General features: G+C 36.3%; 2 protein-coding genes across 2 annotated transcripts; one reads left to right on the top strand and one right to left on the bottom strand.

Annotated features, from left to right (window-relative positions):
- Nucleotides 1-1,506: 1,506 nt before the first annotated feature.
- LOC103319639 (E3 ubiquitin-protein ligase) lies at nucleotides 1,507-2,612 on the top strand. Its single transcript, XM_008221199.2, has 2 exons — nucleotides 1,507-1,880; nucleotides 2,002-2,612. The coding sequence occupies exons 1-2, from the start codon at nucleotides 1,638-1,640 to the stop codon at nucleotides 2,449-2,451; spliced, it is 693 nt and encodes a 230-aa protein (XP_008219421.1). The 5' UTR covers nucleotides 1,507-1,637; the 3' UTR covers nucleotides 2,452-2,612.
- A 1,053-nt stretch (nucleotides 2,613-3,665) lies between these two features.
- Nucleotides 3,666-11,033, bottom strand: LOC103319668 (carbon catabolite repressor protein 4 homolog 1-like). Its single transcript, XM_016791465.2, has 11 exons — nucleotides 10,654-11,033; nucleotides 8,974-9,709; nucleotides 8,785-8,871; nucleotides 6,800-6,883; nucleotides 6,609-6,692; nucleotides 6,426-6,506; nucleotides 6,293-6,346; nucleotides 6,115-6,203; nucleotides 5,825-5,933; nucleotides 5,529-5,670; nucleotides 3,666-4,061 (listed from the first exon to the last, which is right to left on the bottom strand). Exons 1-11 carry the CDS (start codon nucleotides 10,818-10,820, stop codon nucleotides 3,862-3,864), a joined length of 1,833 nt encoding a protein of 610 aa, XP_016646951.1. The 5' UTR covers nucleotides 10,821-11,033; the 3' UTR covers nucleotides 3,666-3,861.
- Nucleotides 11,034-12,341: the final 1,308 nt, after the last annotated feature.

The raw sequence follows: 12,341 nt of genomic DNA, 5'->3' as shown, positions 1-12,341 counted from the left end.
GATATAAGAAGCTGAGGAGAAAAAGCAAAAAAGAAAAAGAGTAGTTAGGATAGGAAGGCCATGAATGAAACTCAATTAATGTCTCTTTTTTATGTTATCATTTTTAATTTTCTTTTGTTTTTTAAGAAAAAACTTATTATTATGAAGGACAGAAATATTAGGTACTGCAACTGCCTACTCCATTAGAAGCTGAACTCAAAACTGTCTCTTTAATAAGGGTAGAGGTACCACCACACTACCTCTTTAATCAGTGACATCAATGAATTTTTGGTGCATGATGCTTGCAATACATAAGCTGTTCACATGTTTAAGGATATTTCATTATGATAAAACTATTTATCAATAAAAAGATTATTGCTTTTTTTTTAGTACAAACGATAATCTAAACTACAGGAGAGGGGATTTCTCACACACGAAAAACAACAATTAAAAAGACGGCATTTTGATGACTTGTTGGTCCAAGAATAAATAGGGGACCCTGATATTAGGAGCAAATGGATATTTTGGGGGGCATGAATGGCAGGGTATGCTTCATAAAAATAATGAAAAAACCAAACAAAAATTCAATAAAGAAAATAAAAATATAGGACATATATATGGTTGATTTACAATTAATAGCCGATGGTGTTGAGAGCTTTAAAGGCATAGTTAAATTAGTTGCAGAGATTAATTTCATGGCTCATGTCATGGAATGAGGTTATTGATGGCTGAGAGAGCTTGGGTGTTGAGAGCTTTAAAAGTTTCTTGTTGTTCTTTGAGTAACTCAATTGTGGGAAGTTGGAGTTATTGTGTATATTAAAGATCCCATAGCCATTCAAGACCTTCTTCAACCGTATACAGACTCTCCTCATTTAATGACCACTTCACACACCTTCTTTCCCATCTCACCGCCTCTCATGAGTATCATAACTTGGTATTTGAAGTACATTTGGCTTGCAACTACTGGCTCTTGGCTTGGCTAGCTCACTTAATTTCCAAGACACGAAAAACTTAGGTAGGGTTGTTCTTGTCACTTGACAATGTTGAGTAGCACAACAGTCCATTATTAAGAGTTGGTCATCACACTTAAACAGATGTCGTGTTTTAACTGGATTGTTGTACCGCTCATCACTGCCACGCGACAAGATAAGTATTTCTCCAAAGTACAGTCGATGCAGCCCAAATTGAGTGCTAGGATTTATATAGTTGGCTGTGTTGGGTGGCATCGGGATCAGGGGGGTTGGGGGTATTAGACCAGGGAGTTGAGTTGGTTAGGACTTCACATCTTAGGCTTTAATAGAGAGCTGGCTTGGCGCTCTCTCTCTCTCTCTCTCTCTCTCTCTCTCTCTGATATAGAAAACAGAGTCAATTGAAGAGAACCAACTTGGAATGCACGTCATGCATGGGTAGGCCAGGTTTCTTTTAGTTGTACCTTTAAATTTTGCCCCTAATAGATTCTCCCTTGCAGTTGTGGCCAAACCTCATCAAGCCTATATAACAACCAAAACTTTCTCCAACCATTTAACTTCTACAACTCAACCCTCAACTCTCAACCCTCTGTGTGTGTATGAGAGAGAGAGAGAGAGAGAGAGAGAGAGAGAGAGTAGAAGTCTTACTTGTCTCTGAGTAAATTGAAGCAGCTAGCTTAGCTAACAGCTATGGTTTCTTTTCAAGCTCATCCCCTTTCTCCAAACCAGAAGAAGGCAATCACAGAGTCTGAGAATTCATCCAAGAAAAGAAAGTGGGATGATGAGCCATATGATGGTCACGATCATGATCAAGTCGAACAAATTTTCGAAAAGCGTTGGAAACCACAAAACACAGCCAAATCCTTGTTTGATATTGAGCTTCACCAAGAGACTCCATTGCCTTTGGAGTGGCAAAGATGCCTTGATATTCAGGTAAATATACTTACATACATTTTATACCATGTTCAAGATGTGACAGTTAATTTCACAATTTAATTTTTCATGTTCTAAATTCTGATAGTTTCTCTTCTGGTGTGTGCATTATTATGTGCAGTCAGGGCAGATACACTTTTACAATACAAGAACACACATGAAGACTTCTAGGGACCCAAGGAGGAGCCCTGAGCCCCCAAGTCCAGCTCCTCACATGAGCTTAGACCTTGAGCTCAACTTGAGATCCTGTGAGTCAATGATCAGGAAAGCCAATATTTCAGATCACAACAGTGAAAACTCCAGGCCTAATTCAGACATTTCCCTTCACAATTTCCATGATCTTTTCATGGAACCCAGCAGACCAACAAAGAGCAAAAACCCCTCAAGGCTGGGGCTCCAAATTGATCATCTTCATCACCAAGAGATGGTAGCCACTGTGTGCATGAAGTGCCACATGTTGGTTATGCTGTGCAGGTCTTCACCTGCATGCCCAAATTGCAAGTACATGCACCCACCTGATCAAACCCCACCAACCCTTTTCAAGCCAAGGTGTAGTAGCTTCATGTGTTAGTTGTAAGATCAAAATCAAGCCTGCTTATTAAGTTTATTTAAGAGAAGATATATAAATATGTAACAGAGTTAATTCTGTGTTCAAGACTTGTCTCCCTTGGAGGCTTTAATATGCTAAGAGATACTGACCTTTTTATATAATGTAAATATGCATTATGCTTATCCTACTAGATTTGTTTGAACCTTTTTTATGTTTTTTTTATTTTTGGGATATAACGCCATAGTCTAAAACTACTTTAAATTAATCTAATCTGTCGGAAGGGAAACTCGAACTTGGGTGAAGGGGGTGGGTTCCCTGCCCCACTTGTGCTTAATTTATTATATATTGGAAGAGATCCAGCCTTTAGATTTTTCCATGATTTAACCCTCAGCACACCTGTTGCAAATTAAAGGCGATTTCTAGTGGAGGTCCACCCTTTACTGTCGTAGGTATATCAACATCACATTTGTTATTATATCATGGAAAAATATACATACATATTTTTGGGATTAGGACGACATTTGTGTCAGCATAAGTATTCAATCACTCGTCTCTTATTCTTTTTGTTTTTTGTTCTGAGGGCTAGTCTCACTCTAACTACATACGTTTCATAACCAGCTGATGCAAAACCTAAACATTTTTCTCTCTTCCAACAATCCAGCATGTAATATTTGCAAACCGTAAATTAAGATCATTGATTAGTCAAAATAATGTCCAAATGTGTGATAATGATCCGCCGTCGAAACATAACATTTCAGATATCTAAAAATGAGCATTTCTTTTTATATGATCCTTGAAAATTAGCACATTGTCGATTGAGGGTTCTTTTTGAACATGTGTGTACCTCAAACCATGAAAACCATACAAATCCCTTAAAAGAAAAGAACATTCTAAATGTTCACCAAACCATCACAACAAGATGTGGAAATGTTGAATTACCCGAATCACTAAGTACAAATGCACCATGCCGTATACCTCATCATATAATTGGCCCAATCTGAATAGTAAAATAAGAAGTGGATAAATTTCCACTATAGAGCATTCAATCAATTATGCAAACAGAAGGCCCCTGAAATTTACCATAGTGAAAAAGATGAATTATCACAGTTTTGGAAACCCAACACAAGTTACATGATTGATGATGGGGAAGAAAGTTTCAATGCTAATCTCTGTGTCTAATCTTCTGTGTATCTACATATTGACCTAAAATATCATATGACCTGTTTGCTAATCGTTCTGTGTATTTTCATCTATCCTATATAAGTACCTACTGGCCAGTTGCTGCTTTTCTGCAATTACCTGACACTAATCTCTTATTCATCTTCAGCTTTCATGTAGCAATCACCGTCGGTTTTGAATAGAATGAATACATTCTATACAAATTACCAGACATTAGTCTATCAATCATCTTCAGCTTTCCTGTAAAACTTATTACTGTGCAGTTGCTGTTCTCCATGGACTGGGCAGACATGGTAGTAAGCGCTGACCCTGGTAAGAGCTTCGTTCAAGGGTAAAAGTAAAACTTCCCATGAGGGCAATATGGTCTGATGACCATTGAGGAGATGGAAGACCAGAACCTAAGGCTTCCTTGTCAAGAAGCTCCAGTACACTTTCAAGCCTCAAACTATTAACTGCAGGAAAGCATTACATATACAGTCAAAGGGCAATAAATAAGAAAAATTCAGAACTGGAACAAGCTGTTGGTTATGTTCATTTCAAAAAATACATCAATGCAATATACTTACTGCATCACAAGTGAATGCTATAATCTCATTTTGTAGTCCATAACGCATTCTAACCAAAATGTCAGATTTGCAATGTCTTGGAAGCCAAATAAGGAAGAAGATACATGGTACACATAGAAATGACCAATAAAAACATTTCACAAGATTTTAAATTCATCCAATATGATATAGCTTTTGCTAGAAACGTCTAATTTAATTAGGAGGGACAATGCAAAAACTAAAGCATCATAAGAACCATGAACAAGCTTATTGGCCAATGCTCTACCTAAGGCACCTCTGGAGGTCCAAGCATGCAGATAACTATCTTTTGCAGGAATTGATAAGAGGGAGATTTTCAATAATTTCAATTTATGCATACAATTTAGGCAAGAAAAACAAAAAGGAAATATGCTTCTAGTTTTTTAGCATTGTCACCTAAAACAGAGAACTAAACGTTTGAGAGGAAACAAGATAAACGCATCAACACTGTGGGGGCAAAATTTTGCTCAGCACATCAAGACAAGCAAACAGCATAGAAATTAATTTTAGACCTACCAAACAACCAAGTAGCAGCAGCAAAAAACAATTATTGTTATCATGTGATCCAGAGCAATATAAAACGTAAAGTAGTTGATACTTTGAACCTAACCTAAACACTGCTAACTAACAACGTACGCTGGGAGGCAGGTTAAACTTCTTTTTTCCCCCTGAAAGCTTACCCTGTAAACTTCCCGAATCATTTTAAAACAAGCCAAATCATTGGTTGAAAATGAATTTCAGTGAGTACTGCAAGCATATACCTACTTAAGAATCCATTGACAAACACAACCTTGCATCATTTATAAAGTATAGCTCTTGGTTCCCAAGGCACCGGGACTAGGAAGAGCTTCGATTTTATATTGCAAGGAAAGAATTTCTTTGCAAGTAAGCTTTCCTTTGGATGCTGATTACATCAAGCAGAATTACTGCAGCTATATAAGGCTAAATGTGATTGGTAGGTGTAATTCCCATCCATCTAACGTGTTTATAACTATATGCAATGCCACTTTCCTCATAAGGTTGTTCAGTCAGCACGCCAATATTTGAATAGAATTCAAATAATATAAAATTAAGGGTAATTTTGGGAAATAATTTAAGCCTCATTTAAGAACACCTGGATCTCTTATCAAAGAAAGGACATCTGGCTCTCGGGTGACAGACATATAAATAGAGGACAGGAACCCCCATGTGGCCTTTCAAAAGTATAAGCTGTTAACGCAGAGGCAAATTAAACTAAAAATGTACTTCTCATTTAAAGAAAACTAATATTAGGACGAACTTATGCAGGTAAAAATCTGAGGCATCATAAAATTCTGAAACAGTCGCTCCTAATACCTGTGAAGAAGATATAATCCAGAGTTCCTGTGAATTCTGATGTGAAATTGGTGAATATAGGCTCCATGGTTTCAGAATCCATCTTCCTTCGTTGTTGCTCCTCAATACCATCTGACTGAAAAAAACATGCATATGCACTTTTCTGGAAAACAAAATCTTCGGCATTAGAAAATGATCACAAGAACCATCCTTGGCACAAGCAACAACAAAATATTCAGAACCTCCACCAACTTTAGAGGTGTAGTCCAGGAAAATATCTATGTTCCCATAAACAAGGAGAGATACAATGGCCTTACCAGCTTATATATAGGACAAGGCCGGAGATACTGATATACCCCTAACGGATCGGTTTCCTTGTTGGGAACACTCTGAAGTATCCCCTTACTTATGAAACTATGAGGATTACTGCAATGTTGAATAAGTATATCACTAATCTTCGCTTCTCATTCCATATGGAAACAAATGATTTCCAAAATTTAAAGCATGTCTTAAAAGAGGACAAACAAAGATTCAATATCAGTCCAAATACACAGACATACTCTCCCAAGTCTTTCAGTAAACCAGTTAGTAAGAACAGAAGACTAACCTCAGAGGAAGAGAGTTCAAGTCTCCACAAATCAATAGAGGAATTTTCGAGTTGGCAATTGTCCCAAGTCCATCGATGAGGCTCACAACCTGTAAATCAGAAAAGAATCCAGTTAAGTCAATCATGCTCTTTAAACTTATCGTTAATAGATGGAACAGCTACAAATTTTAAACTACACCTGAAACCATTTTACATCTGGAAATTTTTCACTTGCATGTATATGGGTATTGGCCTGCAGTGGAAATGCACATCTGTGTCAGTACCCAAAAATTAATGATGTAAAGCTGTAGAATTTGAAATGGGCACAATACCACACAAATTCTAGGTTGATTGCCATCGAAGGATCCCTCATTTTTAACTCTTTCTAATATAACGACAAGTGCAACATTGTCCTGCAAAATCATGTATAAGAAGTTGACAGAACAAACAGATGATACAGAAATCAGAGCCACAAGAACATAGTGCATAGTGAAAACTATAGGAGAAATGTATACCTTCAACAGACGAAAGCGACCATCCTTTTTCAGTTCAGGTTCCAATGCTTCTACAAATGGCAATGCTGATTTATCATACTCAAGCTACAAAAGCAAATCAGAACCATCAATCACTGGGAACATACAAATTATTCTCACAAATGAGATTTTCCTCACTTTTTCCTCATAAGTACAAGCAAGAGATTCCTTACCTCATATTTCACAATTTCTTTGAATTTATCACGCCGGTAAAATGTAGCACAACCATCAATTGTATATTGGTTAGGCGTATACACCTGCAAGACATCCATTAAATTCATTATCTTGATATAATGTCATCTAACAGTTCACTGAGTTAAGTGATTGCTTTTAGACCAACATATAGCAAAAGACATGTTGCCAAATTGTCTATAAAAATTCATTTGGGTGCACTTTTATCATATATTGTTGATCACATGTTTTGCTCAATGCACAGAAAATTGGGACTGAGAGATAGTTAACGCGATACAGATCATATATTATTAGTAACATAATTTTCATTATTTGTAAACACAAAGAAATTCAAAAATTAAGATTACAAGGGTAAGTGAATTGAAAGTTTAGAATATTACAGTTGGGGTAGTTTGAGCACTCACTGCCATTTCTCTTTAAGCCTCAGCGAGTCACAAAGAATTGACATTCTGTTATTTAAAAATACATACTGAACAATCTCAAGGATGCTTTGGCCAATTCATTAATGAAAAGGACCATAGGAAGGCGGCTATACTTATTTGTGTCCAAGTTTCAGGGACATAATTAACTAGGACAATTAGAGGACAACAGGGCCTCTTTACCACTCCTACCTTGGCACCAAGTACGAAACAGACCTTTAGCTCAGGTCAAGCTAGCTTAGGCTGGGGACCTAGGATGAAATTATACTTGCCAAAATATTTTGCATTATTCTACAAAATAAGTTTGTTTATAGCAATATCCCATTATTGTATAAATCATATTATACAGTAACAGTGGAACCTTATCATCCACAGACTTGTAGTTTGTGGGGTTCACATGGGCCATATGGTTCTTGCATGGACCCTACAAACATAGAAAATTAAGACTGATGCAATTCAAACAATTGATTTTAGGGAATATGTCCCCATTTGAGACGCATCTGGTACAAAAATCAGCATTTCCAAGAGGGAGTAAAGCCATAGTATAGTACACTGCATACTAAGGTATAGAGAAAGAAACTCAATACAGGAGACGTACTGTGGGAGGGAGACAAATAAATTAAGTGCCTTTAAGACTGATTAAAGTTATAGAGAGACTACAACTAAAAATAATCGTTTTTGGGCTAAGTGTTGGTATAATAACAGGAAGAAAACTTTATTGAAATTAAGCATACAGGACAGGATTCTGCATGTAACTCAGCCTATTCCCAAATGCAGATGAATACAATCTCTATGTGAAGCAAACAAATCAAAATATTTCTCTTAACAATTCATATATTTAAAACCATAATTATTCCAGATGAGCTGTTTGTACTGCGTATTAATGGTTTATCACCAAGTCAGGCTAAGGTTGGCGAAGGACAACTAAAGACCAAATCTATTTATAAGTAATGCAGGTCAAGTGTAAGAGTATATCACACTTTCAACCTACTAATCTGCCATTCCAAACACCTTGAAAATAAACAAAATAATGGGGATTGGAGGATTTGAACTGAGGACAAACACAACTCTGATACCATGTTAGACAACCATTTAACCCCAAAAGCTTTAGTCGTATATCAAGCCAACAATTTTCTGGTTTTCAGCTAGTATCAACATATAAAAAAAACTTTTGAAAGGAGTCAACATAAAAACAACTTCGTTAATCAAAGAAATGAAGCATGGTATTTTCTATTCTATCTCTCTTACAGCTAGCTTATGATTACATACTTCCACATACCGCACTTTTATGATTACCAATGTATGTGTCCCTAAATTTCAACCAATAAATAATAGGTAATACTACAAAGTAACAAATCACAAAAAACAAGCTAAGCTTCACAAAACCTATGTTAACCCATTTGTTCAGATTGCAAACGATTATCTATGGTTCTATTTATGCAAGCAAGGGTGCATATGTAAGGCAAAGGGATAATAGTAATACTCTTGGCAGAAAAAAGAATCCTGGAAGTGCACACATCGCTACAAAATAGGACATATCACATTACCTCTTTGGTTTTCGTCTTGTATAGAACTGAGTATCCACATTTTGCCAATGCAGGTTTGAGTAAATCCTCAAAATGGTCTCTCTGTACCTGCCCATCAAATAAGGAACAATACCCAAGGTAAAACAGGGTTGTGCAATGCGGGGCTCTAGGACCAACATTCATATAAGAAGTTTGAGAAAACATAGTTACCTCCTGAAGACATAGGATATCTGCGTCATATTCAATGATCTCATTAATTATATTTTGCATACGGTATTCCCATGACAGAGCCCACTCTGGGCAGTAGCTGTACCTATTACCAGTAGCATAAATACCAGCAAGGATATTATAGGAGAGCACACTAAATGTCAAATCACTGGAAGAGTGTGCTTCCAGACCAGAGTTCCAAGATTTCCAGACGCATTTAATTGTAGAACGAGGCGGATGAGCAGGAGGATAAATCACAGGATCTGTCACTGTGATGTTTACTGGGGTGATATTAGTACCCATTGAACAATCAACAGCTGCACATTCCAGTCTCAGACGGTGTCCAATATCATGCTCTGTAGGTGCATAAGACTTCGAAGATCCGACTTTAATCCAAATTTTCCCGTCCGGTTCCATCACCTTTTCATTCTTATCAGATGATGAACCCACAACAAAGTCAGACTCCGGCCAATATTTATCAGGCCCATAACTCTTGAAATTTCTTACTTCTTGTTGATTGTTACTCAAAGTCTCACTAACAGTTTCAGCTGCATAACGATGGTACACCTTGTGCTTTTCCCATGCATCCACATAACAACTATTCGAGCAATGGTAACTTCCCTTGACAGATAAATTCAGTTTTACACATTCCTCGCACTGCATTTTGGCCAACATGTCAAGATGGACAGAACAGCGAACCTTGTCCCGGTCAAAAGAAGAGCTAGTCTGCTCTCGGTACCTACATATTGGAACATGATTGAACATGAATCCACTATAATAGGTGCTACTATACTACAACGAAGCTTCTATAGAACAACAATTTTCCACACTTGGAAATGGAAAAACTCCAATATACTATTTCCACCTCTTACTTCATGTGCATGTGAACAAAACTTTGTGACAATTAATAACGGGAGAACAAATAAAGGAAATATACGAAAGCTTGAACTTCATTTTGCTGCTAAGAAAATTTAAAAATTCTCATTATGACAATTATTATCATTACAATTAGGAGTGTACAAATAGAAGGGATGATAAGAGAAATTTAGAAACTCGGTCATGGTTTTTTATATTATAAATAAAATAAGAGAATATGAAAGAAAATATATACATGAAGGACTCTTACAAGTTACAAGTGCCTACCTTAAAGGGAACAAAATAAAATAAGTAAATAAAAAACACGTCAGCTTTATCTTAAAGATAAAACCATTTTTCTCAGCTACCAAACAGAGCCTTATTTTTCAGACCAAAAAAAACAGAGCCTTATTTTTCAGACCAAAAAAAACAGAGCCTTATTTTGAACAGAATGACCCACTTCACATGAAAACAAAAAAAATTTAAGAAAGGAAGAAATGTCGAATCTCAAGTAATCTTGATTGGTTCAAGATACCACAATCCTACTCTCCAAATTTTGATTCTTCTCAGGAAAAAAAACACCTACTTGTTTTGTTGGCATTAAAGTTTACATCTTGGAACCAAAAGTTCACTAAACGAAAGGGTAATCTTTTCCTCTGTTTCTTTAGCAACCGAAACAGACATTCATGTGGAAAAAAAACACATGCATTGTGATTAAAATCACATTCATCAAGGAAAATAACAAAAAGATCATAAAACAAAAAAATTCAGAGAAAAAAAGGGACGAAATTAAAAGAGAAAGAAAGAAGAAAAAAAAAATAGGCTAACCATGAGAAAGTGAGCTCGTGAGGCGGGACTTCAAGTTGAAGGAAAGATTGGTGCCTACTCACACGAACGATAGGGAACATTCTGCAGCCAAAGACAGGAGTGTTTGAAGAAAGTTTCACAAGGAGTCTGAACTTATCACTGCCAGTCTCAGATTCTTGAGGACCCATTGAACCCAAAAGGGCTGCTTGGCATTACCAGGGAAATGGGATTTGGTGAAGAAAATAAAATGGTTCTTGGGGTTTGGCGAAATGGGTGGGTTTTTGTTTGAACTTTGAAGGCCGAGAGTGAGAAAAAATGGGGCTTCTGGGTGTTGGGTTTTGTGGGGGTTTTTGTCAGAGCCTCGGAGGTTTTACAGAGTCAGGCTCCTTGCTCTATTTACACACAAATAGGGACTGAGGTGTGCTTGGCTGTTGTGTCTCTTACCGCTATTTTGTCTGCACGAATATGTACGCGGAGAAAATAAACAGGAAGGGAAAATTGGTTTTATTTTTATTTCCGAAAGTTAATAATTAATTTTCTTTTCTTTTTAATATTAATTGAATTGTGAAACAATATTTTTTGCTATTACTTCTTTTAGGAAAAAATTGAATATTTAGTATGTTCTTCTGCAAGCATTTTCTTCGTTGCAGTTACTTATTGAGTTAAAAAGTTTTGACTAAACAAATAATCTAACGTGTTCTTCGTTGTAAATATCTGAAATGCATTTTTTGACCGTAATTACTAGTTTATAAAATTTAGTAATATATTGAAAATTATACTCAAAAAATGGTTTTTTTATATTCATTATAGTTACCTAAATGAGTTGTATTCTTTATGTAATGTAATGCGTTCTTCGTTGTAGATACTTGAAATACATTTTGGACATAATTACTAGTTTATGTGATAACAATTTAGTAATTTATAGAAAATTATACTAAGAAAATAGTTTGTTATATTCGTTGTAGTTACCTAATGAGTTGTATTCTTTTTACGTAATCTAATGTGTTCTTCGTTGTAAATACATGAAATGTATTTTTTGACCATAATTATTACTTTATGTGACAACTATAGGGAATGAATCTCCCAGGCTATTTGGAAAGACATTTGTGCCCTGAAACTAAAAAGAAAGAGACAAAATTAACCATTAGACACACCGGTGTAGTGTGAACCAAAAAGTCTCTGATGCCGAAGTCAATAGTGAGGAATGAACAAAGTAAGATTTCTTAGTTTCAAGGAACATTTACATTCTCCTTTAGGAATAGGTTGCTTTCCATAAATTTATGTCTTGCCTGATTTTTCGTCATGAGTGGCTACGTGTTTAATGTCGATTGGATGCATTAAGACTCGTTAGGTCAAATGTTAAGTCAACTAGCCGTTTAACTTGAGGTGTGTGGATAATTATCTGGAATGGATGAGTGTAATCTCCTTATTTATTGAGGCCGTAATAAATAAGGTGATCTTGGTTATTTGGGCTGATTTGTTGGAGCCATGTTGTCTAAGAAAGAGTCTTGCTGGGCTCATCCCTTTGAGCTTGTTCATGCTTGTAAGGCACAAGGGCCAAGTAGGGCTAGATTTGTATTTAGCCTTGCTTGGCTGTGGGCTTTGTTGAGCCTTCCTATGTCATGATGGCTTATGCGCAACCTATGTATCTCGTTACCCTGGCAGATGAATCGTCATTTGTCACCTTGTGGACAGTAGGGATGACAATT

The sequence above is a fragment of the Prunus mume genome, linkage group LG2 (assembly GCF_029339155.1).
Source record: "Prunus mume cultivar Tortuosa linkage group LG2, ASM2933915v1, whole genome shotgun sequence".
In the NCBI taxonomy this organism is placed as follows: Eukaryota; Viridiplantae; Streptophyta; class Magnoliopsida; order Rosales; family Rosaceae; genus Prunus; species Prunus mume.
The sequence above is the reverse complement of the archived record's forward strand: the minus strand, read 5'-3'. Positions and strand labels throughout refer to the sequence as shown.